The 23,187-nt window shown below is 52.2% G+C and overlaps 6 protein-coding genes across 6 annotated transcripts; 5 read left to right on the forward strand and 1 right to left on the reverse strand.

Annotated features, from left to right (window-relative positions):
* Positions 1-611: 611 nt before the first annotated feature.
* On the forward strand, positions 612-2,405 carry PHACADRAFT_29116 (uncharacterized protein; the record flags this gene model as incomplete). The annotated part of the gene is made up of 8 exons (XM_007395200.1): positions 612-661; positions 716-793; positions 819-912; positions 944-1,341; positions 1,392-1,821; positions 1,878-1,974; positions 2,086-2,174; positions 2,232-2,405. 8 exons carry the CDS (start codon positions 612-614, stop codon positions 2,403-2,405), a joined length of 1,410 nt encoding a protein of 469 aa, XP_007395262.1.
* Positions 2,406-3,260: 855 nt separating this feature from the next.
* On the forward strand, positions 3,261-6,105 carry PHACADRAFT_209653 (uncharacterized protein; the record flags this gene model as incomplete). The annotated part of the gene is made up of 8 exons (XM_007396401.1): positions 3,261-3,582; positions 3,646-3,743; positions 3,803-3,925; positions 3,979-4,112; positions 4,163-4,385; positions 4,436-4,559; positions 4,628-4,876; positions 4,933-6,105. The coding sequence occupies exons 1-8, from the start codon at positions 3,331-3,333 to the stop codon at positions 6,103-6,105; spliced, it is 2,376 nt and encodes a 791-aa protein (XP_007396463.1). The 5' UTR covers positions 3,261-3,330.
* A 236-nt stretch (positions 6,106-6,341) lies between these two features.
* Positions 6,342-7,658, reverse strand: PHACADRAFT_209654 (uncharacterized protein). The gene is made up of 8 exons (XM_007396402.1): positions 7,552-7,658; positions 7,156-7,498; positions 7,038-7,102; positions 6,974-6,984; positions 6,820-6,917; positions 6,732-6,765; positions 6,546-6,679; positions 6,342-6,487 (listed from the first exon to the last, which is right to left on the reverse strand). The coding sequence occupies exons 1-8, from the start codon at positions 7,602-7,604 to the stop codon at positions 6,446-6,448; spliced, it is 780 nt and encodes a 259-aa protein (XP_007396464.1). The 5' UTR covers positions 7,605-7,658; the 3' UTR covers positions 6,342-6,445.
* A 258-nt stretch (positions 7,659-7,916) lies between these two features.
* Positions 7,917-9,168, forward strand: PHACADRAFT_257248 (uncharacterized protein). Its single transcript, XM_007396403.1, has 4 exons — positions 7,917-8,347; positions 8,406-8,685; positions 8,747-8,890; positions 8,942-9,168. Exons 1-4 carry the CDS (start codon positions 8,016-8,018, stop codon positions 8,993-8,995), a joined length of 810 nt encoding a protein of 269 aa, XP_007396465.1. The 5' UTR covers positions 7,917-8,015; the 3' UTR covers positions 8,996-9,168.
* Positions 9,169-10,338: 1,170 nt separating this feature from the next.
* PHACADRAFT_196226 (uncharacterized protein) lies at positions 10,339-12,044 on the forward strand (the record flags this gene model as incomplete). Its single annotated transcript, XM_007396404.1, has 7 exons — positions 10,339-10,572; positions 10,620-10,694; positions 10,745-10,799; positions 10,849-11,026; positions 11,077-11,507; positions 11,563-11,849; positions 11,907-12,044. The coding sequence occupies 7 exons, from the start codon at positions 10,339-10,341 to the stop codon at positions 12,042-12,044; spliced, it is 1,398 nt and encodes a 465-aa protein (XP_007396466.1).
* Positions 12,045-13,428: 1,384 nt separating this feature from the next.
* On the forward strand, positions 13,429-15,566 carry PHACADRAFT_122410 (uncharacterized protein). Its single transcript, XM_007396405.1, has 7 exons — positions 13,429-13,964; positions 14,014-14,088; positions 14,137-14,191; positions 14,252-14,429; positions 14,480-14,897; positions 14,991-15,254; positions 15,310-15,566. The coding sequence occupies exons 1-7, from the start codon at positions 13,731-13,733 to the stop codon at positions 15,445-15,447; spliced, it is 1,362 nt and encodes a 453-aa protein (XP_007396467.1). The 5' UTR covers positions 13,429-13,730; the 3' UTR covers positions 15,448-15,566.
* The last annotated feature ends 7,621 nt before the right edge of the window (positions 15,567-23,187 follow it).

Genomic DNA, 23,187 nt, shown 5'->3' on the forward strand with positions numbered 1-23,187 from the left:
AACGAATCCATAGGCTCGATGCATGCCTTCAAAACGGCACCCGTCTTCACAGGAGATGCGTTCGCAGCACTCGTATTGATGTACAACAGGGGCGATACCGGGCTGCTCAGGAACCCGTGTGCCTGCTGGCTCACGACGCGCCCGTATGCAGCACGCTGCGAGAGCATGGCCGGGCTCAGCGCATCCGGCGCATATCCCGTGAAGACAGGAGCGGTCCTGAACGCGTGTCCAGTGGCGTCGTCCTTGGGCCTGTCGTCGCCGAGCAGGGCGTATTATGGTCTCCAGCTGTGAGTCATTGGCGATTCAAAGGACTGAGCAAACGTATGTGGGTGGACTGGAATGACAGGCCTTGGCCGCGGGCCAAAGCCTAATGTCAGCGCATTTTATGGCGCGGCTGCCTCGCGGATAGTTCCTGGCGCAGGTAAGCTTTGATCTGCTGCCTTTGGTACGAAATGGATATGGACAGTGATGAAGAGCATCTATAGTTCTTTTTCTCAACACAAAAGGCTGAAAAAGGGGGTTGTGGAGGTCGCTGCAGAGACTCGGAAGTTGCGCCGTGGCCATGGGCGCTCAATTCAAGGCGCGCTTGCCCGATTGGATCGGGACCCGCCATGAGCGGCGCCTGGGCGTCTCTTACTCCCGAGCGAGCAACTCTCTGGAGGTATTCTATGCAAGTTTCCCTCTCTTTTTCTCCCTTTTTCTTTCATTTATCCAGGGCTCGAGGCAATAACATGGAAAGGGTTTTTTCTGCTTATTCTTCTCCCCTACTCATGGTTACTAGTACTGGGGACTAGTGTGACTGCGTGCCGCACGTTCAGCTTATCTGACCGAGCAGAGGTCCGCTGGCTTTCACGAGATCTTCCCGGCCATGCTCAGACGGCGGTTCGGCTAGGGCATAGGGGAGATAACCACGTACGTGATGTCTGAGGCCTGAGGCCTGAAGGCTCAAGGCATGGGCGAGGACGCGCCCAACGCTTCCGGTCGTAAGATCAGACTGCGCCTTTGCATGCAGGCCGCCTTCCAAGCCTACTGCTGCGATTCTGTCCTCGCATCGTTCCAATCTCGGGCACTGTCAGACAAAATACAGTACTCATTTTGCCTAGGAACTACGAGATCAGGACCAAAGCAACTGTTCCTGGCGCTCATGTACATCTTGGGCACGATGGAGTCAAACTTCAATCATAGTGCTTTCCGCGACAAGCTCACGCAGCAGGCGTTCAACCCTGCGCAGAGGGCAATGCTAAACATTCGGCTCTTGCTCCTGGACTCTTGTCTCGTGGGCGGCAATGCTAATAATCGCGTATCCACTCGTTTCTGCAAGGGACAGCTCACAATAGTCGAGTGAGCTGTATCAAGTCTTATGCAGCGCAGATTATTGAATCTTCTTGCAGCTTATCCTCGCCATTCATGAACAGCACATCTGCGTGTGGATTCTTTGGCCTGATTTTGGACCTATTCATCGAAACAGACCTCGATGTGACTGGGAAGCTGGTGGTGCTTGACGAGGCACATAAGGTCGGTTCTACTATTACCCTGGATTATATGATCCGCTGCCCATCCTCGCGCTCACTATCTTTCGCAGTATCCATCTGCCTCTCACACAGGCACTTCATCCTGCCTGACAGACTCTCTTCTGTCTGTCATCCGCCAGCAGCGCCACCTGGCGACACGCGTCGTCATTTCGACTCAGTGGTCCCGAGCAAGTTCTTCGATCTATGCTCATTGATCATTGCTCATCGATTCTCATCCCATAGATGGCTGTGCCTGCTTGCGAATCACGTCTCCGCCGCCGAAGACGCATTTGATGAGCTCCTCGCAAAGGTAGCGTCTCTCGCCGGCTTCTTGCCATCGCATCCATTGATACTTTCCCACCAAAGATAGTGTCGTTGCGCACAGGCCAGGCCATCATGTTCGCGCCGAACTGCCTTGGCGTGCGCGAGGGAACGGCTGTTGCGCACACTGACAACGACTCAGGTGTAGGCTCCTCGGACGACGGGGGCGTCGTCGCGCCGCTTGGCTAAGGGTACCCGCACGTCCGGTCTCGTCGGCGCGTCACGCGCGACGGCGGGCACTCGATCTTTGTAGTAAGGGACCCTGGAAGCACGACACGCCCGAAGCGCGTGCTGGGTTGGGGAATGACCCCGGAAGGGACGGCGGACGGACCCACTGATGAGGTACGTCTAGAATTATCGAGACCCCGACTGTACTCACTGACGTGTGTGCCAACGTAGGTACCAAAAGTGGCAGAATGTCTGAGCTCGGATGCCGGTGCTACTAGTCGCTCGATGTCAGCCCCTGCGAGCAACATGGCGACTGCTTCTGTTCCTCCTATCAGACCGCCCTCAGCCACTACGTACACAAATATCATAGATCTTCGTCTTGCGAAGCGGCATTTTATCCCCTAGGTTAAGATGTATCAGCGGTCGTCGGTTGACGGTTCTGAAGAGGTGTAGCCTGAGGTTAGGATGGACCGCCTCAGGAAGACTCTTCAGGAAGATCCACAGGGTGGTAAGCGCAGTTTTTTTCTCGAGAAAACTCAGGAAAAAGCAGCTAAACAAGGCCCCGTTATTCCTCGATTCTACGCCGATGCAAACTGAGGAGAAACTGGTGCAAAACCAGCCAAAATGGTCTAAAACACCAGTAAAACTGGCAGAAAACTGAGTTTTGCCTTCGGTTTTTTTCAAGTGAAAACCGGAGAAAGTTGGGGCCTTGTTCAATCAGTTTTTGGCAAATTTTACGCCGGAAAAAAGCGCGCTTACCACCCAGTGTCGGCAGGCTGGAGGATCCGCATTTGGACAGCAGCTGTCTATCGGGGAAGTCCTCGGCTCCGCCGTGGACACAGGCACACTTATCAGACTGCCTAAGGTTCCCGGCAAGAAGAGGCGGTCTTAATATATACTGAACCCGGTCTACTCGTTCTTGTGTTGATCCCCACTGTCTCAGGCCTCAACACCTATTGATAGTATCGTGAGAAGCTCTGTGTGGTAATGGTGGAAGCTAGGCGCCTAGGTAATATTGATCTCTATTGTTATTTTACTTTGACTCTACTCTTGACTCCGCACCACCGTTACAAAATTTGAAGCAACAGAAGGCGAATCCACAACGGAACCCCGAAGTATAAGGCCCGAGGCTTCAAGTTTCTGATATATTGACAGGAAGTTGCACATGAAACTGCGAGATTGGCTCGGCCCGAACCTCTGCCTCGAGGCCCAGACGTGGGGTCAGCTAGTACTTAAGTTTCGTCGTTATGTAGCGCCGAAGCACAGTCCTTCTACCTCTTCTTTCACCGCAAGACCCGCACCTTGAGCTGCGTGCACGGCGTACGCGACCATGGAAACGTATTACGATCCGGAACTCGATCTGCTCGGTGATGACACACCCGAGGACGAATCCACAGGCTCGATGCATGCCTTCAGAACGGCACCCGTCTTCACGGGAGACGCATTTGCGTCCTTGGGGTCATCCATCCTTCCACAGCGTGCATTATACGGGCGTGTCATTGCACAACGGGCGACGAATTTCCCTTTGCGTCTGACAACTCCGAAACTGTACATGAACACGAATGCCCCGTTTAGTGCACTCGTATGTGGCGTCCAGGCATGTACCCCGCTTCTTCTTGAAGTCGGGAGTCTGACGGTGCTGCAGGGCTCTGGTAAGAGTCATTCAACCTCGGTCCTACTCGAGAGCTGCCTCATGGCAGACTCGAGGCTCGGAACCCTACCTGCACCTCTCAGCGCGCTGGTGTACGTTCCTAACTTTCCACGCAGCCCACCATGGCACTGACTGCGGTCGACGCACGCAGATTTCACTTTGACACCGCTGCAGGCGGCGGTGCTGTTCAGCCCTGCGAAGCAGCCTACCTTGCTACGCTCGATAATGAGCGTGGCGGTGACGTAACCCCTCCCACGGTGACTGTCCTCGTCTTGTTGGTCTTCGTTTAACTTTTACCGTCTGTATCGACTGACGCGTTTTGCAAAGGCCCGCCAATATTCAAGCTATGAGACGAGTCTATGCGGGATTACCTTCTGTCCACGTCAAACCGCTGCACTTCTCTGCTGCAGACATCAGTGGCGAGCGTCTTCTCGCTATGATGAAAGTTGAAGAGAATACTCGTGCGTACTCCGGGCCCTATCCTGAAATCAACTGCTTGACGATGATGCAGAAATGCCTCTGTATATGGAAGCGATCATGTCAATCCTGCGATCAATGGAATCAAACTTCAACTACACCGCTTTCCGCGACGAACTCAAGCAGCAGAAATTCAGCTCTGGGCAGAAAGCAATGCTAAATCTTCGGCTCTCGTTGCTAGACTCCTGTCTCGAGGGTGGAAATGCTTACAATCGTGTATCTAGCCATTTCCGTAAGGGTCATTTGACGATCATCGAGTGAGTTATATCGGGTTTGTGCTGCGCAGCGTTGCTGAGTGGTGGTGTAGCTTATCTTCGCCCTTCATGGACGGCTCGTCCGCGTGTGGGTTCTTCGACTTGATTTTAGGTCTATTCGTCGAAGCAGATGTCGACGCGGCTGGAAAATTGGTCGTCCTTGACGAAGCGCATAAGGTGTGGCCCTACTACCAACCCGAGCCATACGATGCTTTGCTCATAATTGTGCTCGCCATCTTCTGCAGTATCTGTCAGACTCTCAAACAGGCACTTCATCCCGTCTGACAGACTCTCTTCTGTCTGTCATCCGCCAGCAGCGCCACTTGGCGACGCGGGTCGTCATCTCGACGCAAGAACCCACGGTGGTGCCGAGCAAGTTCCTCGATCTCTGCTCATTCATCATCGCGCATCGGTTCTCTTCCCCAAAGTGGCTGCGCCTACTCGCAAATCACGTCTCCGCCGCTGAAGACGCGTTCGATGAGCTCTTCGCGAAGGTGCGTGCACTCCGTTTCTGGACGCTGCTTCGAATCGTGACATGTAGCCGTCGCAGATCGTCTCGCTCCGCACAGGCCAGGCAATCATGTTTGCGCCGAACGGGCTCGGCGTGCGCGACGGCGGGGCCGCGGCGCACTCGGACGGCGACTCTGGCGCCTCTGACGACGCGGCCACCGTCGCGCCAATCGGGCAGGGGTACTTCCATGTCCAGTCTCGCCTGCGCGTGACGCGCGACGGTGGGCATTCGATCCTTGCGGTGAGCGACCCCGAGAGCACGACACGGCTCGGACGCGTGCCGGGCGGCGGGAAGGGCAAGGAGCGCGCAGAGCCGGTGTCCTTCCCCGACTGGGGCAGCGCCAACGCAAGTGCGAGCGTGCCGACGGACGGCGACCGTGCTGGAGAAGCACCGGCGCCAGCGGAGACCCCCGCTGAAGCTGCTGCTCCTCCAGGACTGCATCGCTCAATGGAGGCTACTACGCTCGCAAGTGATAGCTCACCGAGCGATGCATTGGCAGATCCAGTGACGTTGACACCCGAATCTCCAGCTGTTCAACCACCAGATGTCCCTCAACAAAGTGAGCAGACGGAGGCCCCAATGCCGACAGTGTCTACGCCTGCCCCATCAGTATCGGACACGACTGCCTCGCCCTCAACGTCGCCGCCAGTGTTTAAGCTTGTAGGAGACCTCGCTCGGTTTACGCCGCTCATCGACTACGTCCGTCAGCGGCTGTCAAACCCACAGTTCGTCCTCACCGTGAAGAACATCCGGAGGGGTTTCAGCGACACCCAACCCCTCGTGTACGGCAACGACATAGACCAAGTCGTTGATGAAGCCGTACAGCGGGGCTTACTTCTCCGACAGGCACACAATGCTCAGCCAGCAGTTGCACTCGTTCCGGGCGCAATATACATTTCCGTAGCACCTGCCTCTCTGCCAGCTGCGCCAGAGGCCTCTACCTTTGCTACTGCTACGCCACCGGCGCAATACGGAGCGACGAAGTATGCTCTGACGGGACACAGCGCGCGATTCGCTCCTCTTATCCGGTACATGACTCAACAGCGGGACTCAGGGTTCACAGAAATCACGGTAGCCACGATTCGGCGCCGGTTTGGGGAGAGCGTCGAGGAGATCATCTCAGATGCGAAACAGCTAGGTATGATCAAGGACGCCGTGAACTCTTCCAAACCCAAAGTTATGCTCGTCCCGAGAGTTACCTTTACGTTCTGAGACCGTCAAGCGACGGATGCCGCTTGGCGGGATAAGTGTATTGACATAGAGCTGGGTTCATGCTTTATCTTACGTTTATACACAACTGGGCACATGCGAAAGGGTTCTACAACGCTGAAAATGCAAGCAGCTTCGCGCTCACTGACAAGTGGCAACGGCCAACTAAGGGCTAACGGACTCGCACCTCGTTCGTTCTGAGATGTCGCCGATATTGTGTACTCCCGAAGAGGTAAAACACATATATTTTATGCCTTCTATTCTCATCGCCAAATATCTAACTATACAGATCGGAGATATGATATTGTGGCGCGTGCTCTGTTCATTTGACCGCCTCGTTCTTCTACAAGCCACCGTTGGTCCAGCCGCCATCGATGGTGATGACCTAAGGTCGATGTCAGTGGCAGTCGAGAGCGAAATTTGAAAGGGAGATAGTGACATACCTTGTTGGTCATGAAACCGTTCTGGACAAGCATGAGAACGACGGAAGCGACCTCTTCCGGCCTTCCGAGTCTGCCAACAGGGATCTGGGAGGCAATGTCGGGCGGCAGGGTTGCATTGCGTACAATGCCCGTGTCTGGGAGCATATTCACTTGAAGCACTCATAGGTGAAAACCTACGGGACGCACCTTCAATCAACCACGGCGCGATGGCATTGGTGCACTAAATGCAGTATGAGGAACTGAAATTGTAACGGTAAAAAGTAGCAGCACTCACAATGCCGTCCTTTGCGTATCGGAGAGACAACCAGCGGACGAGCCCATGGATGGCAGCCTTCGAGGAGGCGTAATGAGGGCCGACGACACCGCCAGTCACTGCCCAAGAAGCGTAAGATATGAACTCCAGTTTCAGTGCTATATCGGATACTCACAAGCTCCCACGCTGCATACAGCACGATGTTAACAGCTTCAACCCGAAAGACGGCCTGAACATACCTTGAAGTGAAGACGACGCGGCCCCACTTCTGTTGCTCCATGTGAGGGACGCAGAGGTGGCTGAGCTGTGAACATCCGCTGAGCCATTCGCGCAAGTAGAGGTTCCAATGTTTCCTACGTAATAGTCCGCTCCAACGTTCAACCTCCAGGTATTCTCAAACTCCTGGGGACTGATGTCTCTAATGTTACCAGTTGGGCCAATCTGGGTGAAAGGCGCCCCGGCATTCCCGAAGAGAATGTCTGGGTTTCCCAGTTTCTGGACCACTTCGTCATACAGCTTCTTCGTCTCTTCAAACGTCAGCAGGTTTGCCTGGAAAGCTGCGGCCTTTACGCCCTCGTGCTTGGTCAGTTCCGCGACAAGCTCGTCGGCCTTGGCTTTGGTGGCCTCAGAGGAGTGGTGAACGGCAATAGAGCACCCATACTGTGCGAGCAACCTCGCAGTCGCTGAACCTATACCACCGCTAAAACCCACAGGTCAGTCAGTGCGTCTTATAACGGCTCGACTTTTACTTACGTGCAACCCGTGATAAGTGCAAGCTTGCCTTTGAGTGAGGCGGTCAGTGACATGGTATATCGAACTGGGGGATGTGCAAGTGGTGGTTGAAGACAAAAGGCTTACGCGTAGCATCTTTTCTGCGCTCTTTACCACCGCCTGCAAGGCGACAGTGTGGCCATTTGGGCCTCCCCTGCCAGGGATGATGCCGGTGGCATTAACTTGGAGAGAGTGCGCCTCCGTTCTATATGCGGAAGTAAGGGGAATCGATCAGATCAACTGATGCGCCCAAGTCCAAACACAGTGTCGGAGCGCGCTAGCCGGTGCATTCGCATTTCGCAACCACAACGACCGACATGTTTCCAATCTCTCAGCTGCCAGTCGTCCCCCTTTTACTTGCTACATACCTCGGGGTTAGCGGAGTCCGCAAACGCTCCTTGTCGCCGTCTGGGGGCTTCGCCGCCTTCGTGGTGGGCTTCGCCATGATGGCGGTACCCTTGCGCACGTTTGGCGTTGCCCTGATCGTCTTCTACCTCATAGGATCGAAGGCGACGAAAGTTGGGAAGGCGTTGAAGGCAAAGCTGGAAGAGGGCCACCGGGAGGCTGGGTACAGAAATGCTGCGCAAGTCCTCTGTAACTCCCTGTCTGCATTCGTCGCGTCACTGCTCTGGAGCGCGTACTTCGTCCCAGACTCGGCAGCGTCACAGGTACTCGGAAACACTACACCCACGAAGCCATATAACTTTGCACGATGGTGCCCCGTGGATCCTCCCCAGTCGGCGCACCTGAGCCGCGCTCTGCTCTTCGTGACATTGGGGTGCGCACCTCGCTCGGTTTACGCGTTCCTCAGCGTGTTTGACGCCACATTCGTGCAGACATTTTGCGTGCTGCCTGGGAGACACCCTTGCCTCTGAGCTGGGCATACTTTCTCGAGCTCCTCCTCGCCTGATCACCACCTTCAAGCCTGTGCCCCCCGGTACGAATGGCGGAATGTCTACTACGGGGACCCTTGCCTCGCTTGCCGGCGGAATTATCATGGGTCTGACCATGTCCGCGACTCTGCTCCTTGAAAGTTCAGCCTGTCGCAGGGAGTGGCCTGCGGTTCTCCTGTCATTAGTGGGCTGGGGTGCTTTCGGTGGCGTGTTTGGATCTCTGGTGAGCTGAGGCTTTCTCTCGCCAAGTTCTCTACTGACTGATGACGCCCTGTCTTAACTAGCTGGACTCACTTATGGGAGCTACCGTCCAACGCACAAGATATTCATCAATCACCAAGCGTATCCTCACAGACGAGTCGTCCGAGCCTGCCTCGAATGCAGACGTAAAGGTAATTAGCGGCCTGAACCTGCTTTCAAATAACCAAGTAACGTGTCCGCGTCTTTGGTACCTGCCACATGATGCTGAATCAGTTTAGGTAAACCTACTTTCGTCTATTCTCACGGCCTCGCTCCTAGGTTATTTGGCTTGATATTCAGTTTCTATCGGCTGTCGAAACTACTGAATATTGGTGCCGAGTACCGTAGTATCGCCGTTCTGACGCAGGTTTTGAGATGCATATGTTGCGACACTGCTATGTACGAGCCGTGAAAGGATGTTAGCCTATACTGCGATTAGGTTGGTGTTCCACAAGATCAATTGGAGATGAAGATTGCGTACGAGCACGGCTGTCCTGTCAAGCTGAGCGGCTCGCCTAAGCTCCCATAGACATTCTTCGATCAACCCCTCTTATCCAGTCGTGCGTTACTGTGCATGGGAAACTCCCAGACTCTAAATCAGTACGTTCACGTATGTCACAGCTCGGAAAGTTTAGACCATTACGGCAATAATTTTACATCTGGATTTAGATTTCACATTTGAAGCCTGCACCTGCTCCGTCGCCGCAATAAATCTCAGAGTTTCGACGCCTCAAATGCCGTCTAGGTGACCTAACTATATGCAGACTTTATTCAGCATGCTGCTCGGCAGCTGGCAACATACTTCAGTCTACTCCTGGTCGTCATTGAGGAGCATGTGCCTGCACTGTCTGTGTGCTGCAAATAGCAGTCTCACTGCGTACGTTTGGAGTGCGTAACGAAAGCGAGTGGGCCGCGATCTTCCGAGGCTCAAAAATCTTATAGCGTTGTTTGCTCAGCACAAACCCAAACGGGAAATTCTTCTCTAGTGTTTCTCGTCCCCAGTCATTCCAGCGTTTCCGGACCTCGCCGGTCGGAGACAGGCTTCTGCAGGAGCTGTAATCGGCGCCTCTGACTCCTCCTAAGCAATCTGAGCCACCCGGTCCTAGTATCCGCATTTCGCTCGAGTGGTACTTATGCCATAGCTACAGCGCAAAACGGCTATATCTACGGGAGACGGAGAAGCAAGTGGGGCTGCTCTTAAGCTCAATCATGTGAGTACTGATGCGCGAAGATGGTAAGTTTTCGTTTACTTGTTTTTCCAGCGTCCAACGTCAGCTTCAGCCCCAGAAGTGAGCAAAAATCCCATAGCGAAATTCTGGCAAAGTGGTTTAGTGTTTCCGTGCCAGCTGTAACATCCGCGGACGCACGGGATTGGAGTTCGGGGGTTCAACCCTTGCACTTTATTCCATCGTACAATGCTATTGCCATTCGGACAGGATTATGATTAGCTTTGGGAGAGTTTGGCAGTAAGCTCTGCATTGATCCTTGGCCCACGGATGGACAGTGCACACATCAGCGTGTTTAGTCATATCTCTAGCTTTGCCGAAGACACATCAAAAGTAACGCTCTTTAGTATAAGAGACAACTCTTTGACGATGGTGCCACTAGCGTAAGCTATCGTTAACACACTCCAGTCATGTCTGCCCTTGATACACTCGTACAGATCATCGCCAATGGCGTCAAGGATATCCAGTCCAAGTCCGCTGAGCGCGGCACGTCCTGGCCTACGCCAGACACGCCTCTCAGCCCGGAGAACGAGAAGCTGCAAAGTGACTTTGCAGCGTCGACTGCACCCGTGATCGCTGCTGCATGCCAGCTCATTGCGACCCTCAAGCATCCACATACCTATTTGATGGACCTCACGCTCTCGGTGCGTACGAGTCCGCACAGCCTGCAGCATGATTGACGTTCGACCAGAGTAACCTTTCTAGCTCGGTGTGCGTTGCGGAGGCCGCGTATGTGCCTAACATTCTGCGCGAGGCAGGCACGAAGGTTTCAACTTTGCGTATTTCTCCAGCACCTTGAAGCTAACGTTGGTATAGGGTCTACATGTTAATGAGATTGCGGCAATCAGAAATGTCGACGCAGGAAAACTAGGTTTGTATTTGCCTATCATGCAAGACTCTGCACCTGATGTGAACGACAGGCCGAAACCTAAGGCATCTTGCGTCCCGGCACATCTTCGAGGAGGTCGCACCGGACATCTTTAGGAATAATCGCATCTCTTCGTCCATGTGCACGGGCAAGCTTGTCCAAGAGATGTTGGATAGCCCTATCGACAGGTGGGACGGCACCGATGGTTTCGCTGCCCTCCTCTCGTTGAAGTAAGCCTTCCCGACCATCCCCCCGCCACAACCTCCTGAAGCTTCTGCAGCGGGGATTTTAACCAGTGGGGCAACGGATGGTTGGCAGATCATCTCCTGGACTCTGCGACTGGACACTCGCAGGAACCGAACGAGGCTGCGTGGCAACGCGCCAAGGGCACAAAACTGACCATTTTTGATTGGCTGGAACTTCCGGAGCACGCCCTGGAGCTGCGCAAGGTCAGCATCGGCATGCGTGCGACCACGAGCTCTGACAGCGACACTGTTGCGACACGAGGCTTCGAATGGGCGTCACTTCTTTCAGGCAGCCTCGTGGTCGACATTGGCGGTGGAGTCGGCAGCTTGACCATGATTCTTGCAAAGGTCCACAAGCATCTCCGATATGTCGTCCAAGACAGGCACGCTGTAGCCAAGGAAGGCGAGCGGCTGTGGAAGGCAACTATGCCCGGGTTTGTTGAGAATGGCATCGTGCAACTGCAGGGTACATGGACTTGCTTCCGAGCTGCTTCTACTACTAACGCAGATCCGTGGCACAGGTCATGATTTCTTTGCGGAACAGCCTATCAAGGACGCCGGCGTATTTATCATCAGACACGTCATCCACGACTGGTCGGACAAGTACGCGAGCAAGATCCTGTCGCGACTGCGGGACGCGGCACAGCCAACCACCAAGCTCGTCGTGATGGACATTATCGTAGACTACATGTGTCGCGACTCTGGCGGTGTCGCTGACATACCCGGCGCCACGAGGTCTCAGGCTCCGGAGCCGCTGCTGCCCTATGCCGACTCGGCGACGGGTCGGACGTACAGTTTAGATATTTGTGTATGTACAGTGCCATATACTCGTCGTGTACTCGCTGCTTATGTCGCTCCTACGCAGATGATGTGCGCTGCAAATTGCCAAGAGCGTACGCTGGGGCACTTCGTCGAGCTCCTGAAGAGCGCAGGCTGGAAGGTTGAGCGGGTGTGCCGCTTTGATTATCCTCTTCCGCAGCAGCTCGTCTGCTCGCCTCTCTAATTTTCTCCCAGAGTTGTGTTACCTACTGTTCAATGCACTGTATGCCTGTAACATCACACATCCTCCTCGCGATTCCAATTCAACTTGGTCAGATTTGGCACACGAAATGCGTTGCATGGATACTGACACGGCCTGTTAAAGAGTAGGAACGGGGGCCTGCACTTCTTTATTCCTGAATTATTACTTTCACAGACACGAGGCACAGCGTTACTGTCAGGCTATGAGTTGCGCGAAATTCGATTCTCAAATTATATATAATTCAAGAGCTTTTTATCTTCTCTCCTCGTTTGAACGATAATATTGGAGTATATACTCCCTCTATTCACGTGTCTCTCGGTGCGCCGGACGCCGCGTTCGTACACACATTTGGCGCGCTGCCTAGGAAGCACTTTTACCAGTGAGCTGGGCATTCTTTCTCGCGCTCTTTGACGCTTTATCGCTACCTTCAAGCATGTGCCTTCACGACGAGGCGTCTGCCACAGGGAGTCAGTGACGCCTGCTAACGGGATCTATCGTAAGCCTGACCATAACTGCGGCTCTGCTCTATGAAAGTTTGAAATAGTACGCCGTTGCTAATATAACCAGGTTGGGATGCCATGGACCTTAAGGTTTCAGTTCGACGGTGTCGAGTTGTATGGCCCAGACCCTGGAGGCAGGCCGAAGGAGGTTAGGCTGTCGGGCACCATTGGATGAGTCCATCGTGCTCGCTTCACCACACTAGTCCTCCAGCGATATATCAAATCTTCGCTGGTAAAGTTTGCAAGGCGGTCTAGCAATTACAGTTAGGTACAATCGCCGCTCCAAGGGCCATAAATCTGTGGTAATGGCCTGGCTGAGAGCTCCCTGGGTGCATCAGCTGGGAGTTCTGGGACCTCTGTTCTCAGACTGAGAGCTAATAATTGAAGGTGCCTCAGATGGCAGATACGAGACGCATATCATGATCGCGATACGAGTAGCATGTCTGTCATAGATACGGTGGATATATCACGGATGTACTGGAAGGATTATACAGTTTCGCTAGTCTACATAGTTGACAGGGGACGAGGGGACGAGAGCCAGCTGTCCAAGGGACACGAATCCCATGATAGACAAGAGCCTCTAGCATAACAAGTCACGGGTATCGCCGATGGGAGCTGTAGGGCATCGCCGGTAGGAGCATCAAGCAAGTCTTCTGGCAGCATAGGACTCGAGCAGATAGCATGGGGGAAGTATGGGCAGCGGTTCACCACGTTGGGAAAGGATCTGGGGGGTCAATAATGCACGAGAAACCGGATAGGACAGTAAGGTCACTACAGCATACCACGAAAAGAAGAGACGCCCATTTGCGCTACCCCAGAGCTGATTCAGTTCGGCGGCCCAGACACGGCTTCTGGGTGGCTAGTCTGGTGTAACTTAATAAGTTCCCGTGTCTGGGCCGCCGAACTGAAACTCTTGTACCCCAACGGATCTGGTTCCTGAGGACTTCGGTGCCACAAATGCCATGATGAACGTTGGCCACCACTGGGTCCTTGACAAGACTCTGTTCAGCTGTGGGATAATTGGGCAATACAGTAAGCACTGCATTAATCTTAGTCGCACTTTGAACCTTGCAGAATACACCGAGTCAAGAGTAACGCTCTGTAATATAAAAAACGACTGTTCGACGATGGTACCACTAGCGCAAGCTACCTTTGACACTATCCAGCCATGTCTACTCTCGATGCCCTCGTACAGATCATCGCCAATGGCGTCAAAGACATCCAGTCTAAGTCCGCTGAGCGCGGCATGCCCTATCCTACGCCAGACACTCCGCTCAGTCCCGAGAGCGAAAAGTTGCAAAGTGACCTCGCGACCGACGCTGCACCCGTGATCGCTGCTGCATGGCAGCTCATCGCGACACTCAAGCGTCCCCATATTTACTTTCTGGAGCTCGCGCTTTCGGTGGGTATGCGACTCCACACGGCCTGCAATATGACTGACGATCAGGTAGAGTTTCCTCTCCGGATCCATATCCGTCGCGGAGGCAGCGTATGTCCCCGATGTCCTGCGCGAAGCAGGCACGAAGGTTGTGGACATCCCTTTTACCTGTCCCCTAAAGCTGATGTTCGCCCAGGGCCTGCACGTCAACGAGATTGCGGCAGTCAGAAATGTTGATGCTGGAAAGCTAGGTTCGTGTTCACTCTTCAAGACCTGATGGAGGACCTTGCATCTCATGACAACGGTGACAGGCCGAATTTTGAGACATCTTACGTCTTGGCACATCTTCGAGGAGGTTGCACCGGACGTCTTTAGGAATAACCGTATCTCCTCTGCTCTATGCACAGGCAAGCCTGTCCAGGAAATGCTGGAAAGCCCTATCGACAGGTGGGACGACACCAATGGTGTTGCTGCCCTCGTCTCATTGACGTAAGCCTTCTCAACCAAATCTTCGTCACAATCCCCTGAGGCACCTGCAGCGGAGATTTCAACCAGCGAGGCAATGCCTTCTTAGCGGAACACCTCCTGGACCCTGCAACTGGACACTCGCAAGAACCGAACGAGGCTGCGTGGCAGCGCGCCATGCGTACGAACTTGGTCAGTTTTGAATGGATGGAACTTCCGGAGCACGCCCTGGAGCTGCGCAAGTTCAGCATCGGCATGCGTGCGACCACGAGCCCTGATAGCGACATCATCGCGACGCGAGGCTTCGAATGGGAGTCACTCCCCTCGGGCAACCTCGTGATTGACGTCGGCGGCGGTGTTGGCAGCTTGGCCATGGCTCTTGCAAAGGCCCACAAGCATCTCCGATACGTCGTCCAGGACAGACACGCTGTAGCCAAGGAAGGGGAGCGGCTGTGGAAGGCAACCGTGCCTGGCTTTGTTGAGAATTGTATTGTGCGACTGCAGGGTACATCGTCTTGCCTCCGAGCTGCGTCCTACTGCTAACGCAGGGTCTGTGTCACAGGTCATGATTTCTTTGCGGAACAGCCTATCAAGGACGCCGACGTGTTTATTCTTAGACACATCCTCCACAACTGGTCGGACAAGTACGCGAGCAAGATTCTATCGCGCCTGCGCGATGCGGCACAGCCGGCTACCAAGCTCGTTGTAATGGACAATATCGTGGACTACATGTGTCGCGACTCTGGCGCTGTCGCTGAGATTACCGGCGCTGCAAGGTCCCAGGCTCCGGAGCCGCTGTTGCCCTACGCCGACTCAGCGGCAGGTTCCATCTACAGTTTGGACATTTGCGTACGCACGATGTCATATATCTCATGTACCCACTGCTCACGTCACTTCTGCGCAGATGATGTGCTGTGCGAACTGCCAAGAGCGCACGCTCGGTCATTTCGTCGAGCTCCTGAAGAGCACAGGCTGGAAGCTTGAGCGAGTGTGTCGCTTCGAGTCTCCCCTTTCGCAGCAACTCATCTGTTCGCCTCTCTAATTTGTCCCCGGTGTCGTGCTCAACACACGGCATATCTGTAACATTACACGCCCTCCTTGTACGTCTCTGGTCAACTTGAGTGAATCTGGTATGCGTATTGCCTTGGATATATAACCAAGAGAATTAGCACGGCCGGGTAAAGAATGGGGACGGGGTCCGCATGTTTATGTTCCCGAATAACCCCTTCACAAACACAACACACAGGGCTGCTATCAGGCTGCACGGCGAAACATGCACGAGACAGCCACAGAGACTGTCAAGTTTAGTAAATTGAGAACATCATTGTTTGCGTCGTTGCAGATTTGAGTCTAGTCTAGGGCGCATGGAGACATCTCTAGCTTGTATGGAAACGGCAGCGGCGAAGAACCACAGCCGTTAACGTCGTAGCAGCGATCATAACCACTGTGAATGGACACACGACTCTCTGCATGCGACACACCGTGGAGTCAGCATCAACCTCAAACACGAGTACTGCCGCAACGAATCATAACGCCCCGGATCCCTCAAAATCCTCTCGTACTCTCCGCTGTCGCTCACAAGCTAACGCGAGCTGTGAGGAAGACTGTCAAGGAGTGAAGAAAAATCCAGTAGTACTCTAGAAGAAGAAAAGGCGTATCCGCCGTGCCTGGCAGCACAATCGTCTAGGGAGCTGTTCCTGTAGCTTGTAAGCTGCAGTTTGCCCGGTCGTTACGAAGAAGAGACGTTCACTTATGCTCCGCTTTCAACTTTGTTCAAATGGGCCTGGGTTCCTGAAAACCCGATGCAACAAGCGCTACGGCGAGGTCGGACACCCCTGGGCACTTGTCAAGTTCCTGTTCAGTCGGCTTTACATTGCGCGTTGATGTCAGATGCATCGTTGATGGTTTGTCTACGGAGGGCGTCCCTTTAGGCTGATGGAGCGGCCACCCGCGCACAGACGGTCGATGGGGTCAGCCGCGACGGATAGAGGCCCCTCGCCTCGCCTTGTCTGCCTAGGTTCGTTCGTTCTATCAGATGTGGCTTCGTCCTATCTGACTCCCAGGCCCGATGCCACGCGGGGCCTCAAGCTCGCCGTTTTTCGCACTTTCCCTGCCCTCCCGCCCTTGTCCTTGTTTGTTTGGCGGTTTGCTCGTGTCACTTCGTGTTCGGTCCCCGCGCTTAGTAGCATCAGGAAAACCTCCGGGTGTTGCAGCTTGAAGGCGTCTTGGATTAGATGACATGCCTTAGTCTGCCTTAGGCGTTGTTGGGACCCGTCTTGGAGGTGTTACCCAACATCATCAAGGCACCCAAGGCATGTCGGTCCAATCCCAAGACGTACAAGCGATGTCAATACGTTTGGACATTTTCCTAATGCACTAATGATTGCTATAACTTTTTCCTGTTTTTGTCCAAGGGGGAGGCAATCTCATCAAGCGCTGAAAACAACCTCAGTCGGGGGAGTGTGCGCGTCTAGGCGGCGTCTGCACATCCCGGCACCGCGAGCGGACCCCTAACACTATCCGTCGCCAGGGCCTGCGGTGAACAAGTCAAGTTATCTGTGTCTGGTACCTTATGTGGTTGTCTCTGTAGTCAGCTTTCTCATAAAAATGGATGCCAGTGACCGCAAATAATGACTTTCGGATGTTACCAGCCCGTACATGCTGTGCACTAAGCGTTGGGATCCTGTAGTCATCTCAAGCTACCCATTGTCAGCAACCAACAATCCAACTGGACTGGGCTACGACAAGGCTGAGGAGACAGACGAGAGGAATGGAGGTGAGTAAAGACCAGCTCGAGTCTGGCTTGTTATTGAGCAGTACGAGCTCCTTATATACATGTCAGACTGAATATCTAGAATATCCTACGAGTATACGGAGGTATATAGAAAGTGAAAGAATACTATGGAATCTGGGAGAACCATCCAGAATGTGTAATATTCATGACATTACCCCTCCGTCTAGAATCGTGTCCTCATGATTATTTACCAGTCAATCCAAAACCTCCTGATCCTCGTCGAGTTTCTGTTAAACTCGATACCTCCTCGATATTGCATGACGCAATGCGTTCCAAAATGACTTGTGTGATCCGATCGCCGGCGCGTACCTGGAAGGATTGATTGGTGGAATTGATCAACACTACGCGCACTTCTCCGGTGTAATCTCGGTCTACAACTCCAGCCCCGATATCTATCCCTTTGACTGCTAACCCACTTCGTGGCGCGATTCGCGCATAGGTTCCGTGAGGGGCACGCATTACTATGCCGGTGCCGACAATCTTGCGATCTTGTGCCGGTACCTTAACGCTTTCAGCCGAGTAAAGATCAAACCCAGCCGATTCTTCAGATCCTTGCTTCGGGAGAATCCCACCCATCCGTTGTACCAAAAGAGTGGTATCACGCGTGAGTATGTGAATGGGTCGTGTTAATAGAGGGGGGATTCGAATCGTCATAGGCGCAGGTTTGTCGGGATGTCTAGCATGGAATTCCTGAAGGAGTTCTTGACAATTGGTCAAGTTTGCCCGTGATTCCCAGGAGCGGCGATCGCCGTGGGGGCTATTCTTCCAGAGCACCTGATACTCCAGGTTTCCGTTTCGATCACGACGGGAGTCAAGGATATCTTCGACTTCCCATTCTTCCTCGCCATTTACGAGGTCAGGGAATATCGGTTCTCGTCACTGTGAGGGATACGTGGGTTCTTTGAAGGGGCTAAGGAGGCTTTCATTGAAAACGGGATGTTGTTTCCATTGACGTGGGAGTTCCAACTCATAGGCAGAAGCACTGATTTTGCGTTTGACCTTGAAGGGTCCATATCGCTTATTGTCGAGCTTTTTCATTGGCCTGTCTGTTCAGATGTTTATCCCTTCTAGCCAAACTTTATCCCCCACTTTGTACTCCGGTCCGCTCTTCCTCTTTCTGTCGTAGAAGCACTTCATGGTTTCCTGTGCTAGACTGATAGCCGCACTAGTGTCCTCACGTACTCAATCCATTCTATCGACAAACTGTTGGACGTTTTCGCTTAGTCCTTCTCGCACTGGTTGGGTTCCTTCATAAGGGTGATACCCTTTATTGACAAAGAATGGAGTATACCCAGTGAACGAATGGACTTTATTGTTATATGAAAAGGCCACGAGTGGCAACCATTCGGCCCAATCTGCTTGTCGGTAGTTGATGAATAATCGGAGATATCGTTCTATCTCGCGATTGATGTGTTCCGTTTGTCCGTCTGTCTGGAGGTGATACGCGGTTGAGGGATTAGCTTTGATTCTGAGGGATCGGTATAACTTGGAGATAAACTAATTCTTAAATTCAGTTCTCCTATCACTGATGATCTTTCAGGGTAATCCATGATGTGCGACTACGTTATCTCGGAGTGCCTTTGCCCATCCTTCGGCGTTGAGCTCAATGGTACTTGGTATCGTGATTATCTGCTTAGAGTACATGCAGACAATTACGAGGATGGCATTGTACCCGAATGAGTCTGGTAATACGCCTATCTTGTCCACGGAGATTACTTCCCAGGGTTGCGAAGGGATTTCGTTCAGGAATAGAAGTCCAGTAGGTTGTGTCGTGTGGACCTTGGTTTTCTGGCATTTCTCGCATCCGGCCACGTACTTCCTGATATCTTCTCAAATTTGGGGCCACCAGTAGTTACGCGTGACCATTTCATGCGTCTTGTATTGGCCAGGGTGTCCAGCTAATGGGGTATCATGGTGATGAGCAATGGCTTGCTCACGGAGTTTTCTATTTACTGGTACATAAATACGGTTCTTCCATGTCACAAGTCCGGTACTATCTTCATTCCAATCTTTGTCCTTGTTCTATAGAGCTATGGTAACTAGTGAATCTTGGTTCTTTTTATATTTTTTAATTTCCGCGACCTAGTCCTGGTCAATTCCTTCTAAACTAAATACGGTACTACGAATCAGGGCACGAAAATGTTCTGGCTTTAGTAACACAATATCTGAATTGTCTTCTTTTCCTGTGTTGTGCCTCTTTTGGCGAGATAGTCCGTCTGCTTTGCCGTTAGATTTACTGGGTTTGTGATGCAACGAGTATTGATATTCGGCTAACTCAGTTACCCATCGGGCCTGCCACCGGTTGAGCTTCTGCGGCTTCCAGAAGTATTCTAAATTCTTGTGATCCGTCCATATTTCAAACAGATGTATGGCGCCCATGAGGTATTAACGCCACTCATCAAGACTAGTCATGATCGCAAGAAGTTCCTTATCGTAAATCTTGTAATTTCTTTCAGCAGCTGTCATGGCTTTAGACAGGTAAGCAACAGGCTTCCATTTGCCATCTTGTTTCTGGGCTAATTCTGCTCCTACGGCAAAGTCCAAGGCGTCGCATTCTACTCGGTATGAGTCGTCGTCATTGGGTATGGCTAGTACTGGCACTGTGCAGAGAGCGTCCTTCAAGCTTGTGAAGGCTACCTCTTGTTTGACGGTCCATTCGAAAGTAGCATTGCCTGTTAGTGAACTGAGCGGTTTTGCTATTTTGCCATAATCTCGGATGAACCTTTGGTAGAAGTTGGTAAATCCAAGGAATGCCTGAATATCTCGTTTGCACTCGGGCCGTGGCCAATTGACGACTCCTTCTATCTTGACTGGGTCCATGTGAACAACCCCTTTTTCTACTATCATCCCGAGGTATTCTATCTCTGCCTTCTCGAACTCGCACTTTTCTGGTTTCAGATAAAGTTTGTGTTCCCTTAAGATCTGAAGAACTTGCCGCATGATCCGACGGTGTTCTTTCAAATCTTGAGTGAAGATCATGATGTCATCTAGATAGACTACCACGTGTCCTTGACTGATGAGATCTCGGAATATATCGTTCATCATAGTTTGGAATGTAGCCGGGGAATTGGTAAGACCAAAAAACATGACAAGTGGTTCGAATAATCCTCGATTCGTTGGGAACGCCGCCTTCTCTTCATCTCCTTCTTTGATGCGGATGTTGTTGTATCCCCATCGGACGTCTAGTTTCATAAAGTACTGCGCCTGCTTCAGCTTGTCCACTAGTTTCTGTATCAAAGGAAGTGGGTAGCAGTTTTTAATCGTCAACTCATTCAGCTTTTGATAATTTTGTACGGGTTGAAGTCATCCATCTTTTTTCTTGACGAAGAAGAATGGAGAAGCCCACGAAGATTTTGATGGTCGGATTCTCCCGGTTTGGAGGTTCTCTTCTATGAACTCATTAAGTTCTTTTTGTTTGTTTACAGAGATAGGATAAACTTTGCAACTGATTGGTTGCACGCCTGGTGTGAGTTCGATTGCATGGTCCCATGGTTGTCTTTGCAGTAAAGAGTCAAAGTCTTCTTTGCTAAATACGTCGGAGTAATTGTGATAGTGACTCGGGACAGTATTTTCAAAGGTCTTGGCTTCGTGTTTCAGACTTTCTTTGATCGCTAGATCAGTGGCTGTGGTGCGAATACGTGCTGCTCCCATAGCAAAGTATGTTTCATGGTCTAAATGAAGATTCTATCCCCTTCTTCTAGGCGAGCCTCCAGATCACTGGGCTCTTCGTGATCGGCATCAATATCAATTAATCGGGCGGTGTATTTACAGGTAATCGGGCACCGATCAAACTGAATGATTTGTTCCTGCCAATCGATAGATGGATTGTGAATCTGTAACCACTCATATCCAAGGAAGATTGGAGTCTTCCCTAGATTGGTAATGGTGAACGGAAGTCTTTCAACGTGGTCCTGAATTTCCACCCTTAGTTCGACAAAGTCAGTGATGGCGCCGCCGGCGTTGTGCATGCCATCCGCGTTATAGACAGAGATTGGTGATGGCAGTTTCTTTGTAGCGATGTTGTTGTCGCAGACAAACTGCGCATCAATCGAAAATCCAGTGCATCCTGTATCTAATAACGCTTTGACTGATAAGCGCTGCTGCGTGTCCAGGGTGGTGATGATCATGGGGACGTCCATCTGTGTCCCCTTCCTTCCTTGGATAAATCAAGGCTGCTTTTGTAATTCATTCAAGAAGTCTATTGCTTCTTCTTCTTTCATTTGCCTGATTTGGTTCATGCAGGCTTCGGAGGCATCAACACTCTTCTTTGAGTGTACCCATTCAGTCAACAGTCTGAGTGCTGCTTTGTCTCTGCTGACTATCCATTGGCGGATCCATGCCGCTGTCCATGGGGTGTGGCGCTGCCACTGCGTAGATTCAGTCTGATTCAAGGTAGAAGATAATTTTTTATTCGGGGGAATTAAGCAAGAGGGTTGAGCCTCTCCGCGCCACTCTGCGGACGCCCCTTTTTCTGGTATATACATGGCTACTCCAAACCAAGAACACAGATAGTTTGTAAAGTTACGTTCAGTCAACTTGGCTACGCGCCCGGCTGACCGCTTGCAAAACCCTTCATAACCACGCAAATTTCTTTGCAAATTGCCGTCTTCCAGTCAAATGGTTCTGCCATCGTGGCAGGAGCTTTGTTGAGTGATGCAAGTGGCATGAATGTATTGGTGGTGGGAACTACCGGGGTTTCTGCGGCTCGTACCTGTTGAGCTTGTTGCCGATTAGGGCAATTTTGTGATATGTGGCCCTGTTGACCACATCAGAAACAGAGACCCTGTCGCCGCACCTGATCTAACTCCATCGGTTGTCCCCTGCCTCCGAAGGTGACACCGGTTCTGTCGCGCCGTGTCTGAACTGGCACTGTAGCAGCTGCTGGCACAGGTGCGTTAGTTTGTGCTCGCGATGTGTTCTGCGCCTGCTGCTGCCTTGGCTGGAACTGTCCCTGTTGTTGGGACTGTGGGTTTCTTCGGCAGTATTGTTGCTGGTTAAGGTTGATGCGCGCGACCCGTAACTTGTAGAGCGCGTAGATAGTTGGGAGTTCCTCCGAGGAGTTGTACAAAAGCTGGATGATATCGGCCCGGAGTGCTTTTTCCAGAAGTGACTTAAGTTCTTGGAAGTGCGCTTCGAAGTTGTGAATATTCGCCTGGAAGGCGCACAACTCGAACTTCGAGAAAAACTCTTGTGCCGATAGCATTCCCATCTGCATTGCTTGGAGCCGATCATATGATTCGGCTTGCTCGTCGATTAGGAAGTGCCTATCTAGGTCTTCCCACAGTGTTTTCGTGGTCTGTATTACGGCGTTTTCATCCGTGTCGTATTTTTTCATGAATGTGGCGACGTATTTGCCTGCATGTCCACCTTTCATGTAAGACAAAATCATGAGGACCCTGTCAAATTGTTCTGGTAGTTGCTTCCTTTGTGTGACTACATACAATTTCATTTGCGTCTTCCAAGCGATGTACTTGGATTTTGTGCCGTCAAAGGCGTCGGGTTTCATCGCGCTTCCATTTAGGAACGCGGCACTGTCTTGATTCTCGGCCATCGCGCCGAGATCGGATGGAGATGAAGGTGGGGTGGGAGAACGTCGGGAAGGTGGGTTTGATTGTTCAGAATCTTCTACCACTTCTTCCACGGGGTTTGGTGGACCCTCTGGTGGTGCTTCACTTTCTCCGAAGGCAATTGAGCGGAGATGGTCGGTGACTAATTCAAGAGTATCTCGTCTGGTTCTGGGTTCTGAACTAGATGCTACGGGTTGCGGGGTTGCAAGGGATTCCAAAGGTGCTCCTGTGGGAACTCTTTGTAGCAGTTCTCCACATAATCCTTCTCTGCACCGAGGACAACGACTGCTATTGTCCGGAGAATGTGGGCACGGTTGTTGCGCACAGTACCGTACGTTATCTCCATGTATGTGGATGGATCTCCCTTCTAGTTCTCGATGCGTATGTCCTCTGCAATTACAAGAAGGCATGGTCATAGATT

This window comes from Phanerochaete carnosa (assembly GCF_000300595.1).
Source record: "Phanerochaete carnosa HHB-10118-sp unplaced genomic scaffold PHACAscaffold_5, whole genome shotgun sequence".
NCBI lineage: Eukaryota > Fungi > Basidiomycota > Agaricomycetes > Polyporales > Phanerochaetaceae > Phanerochaete > Phanerochaete carnosa.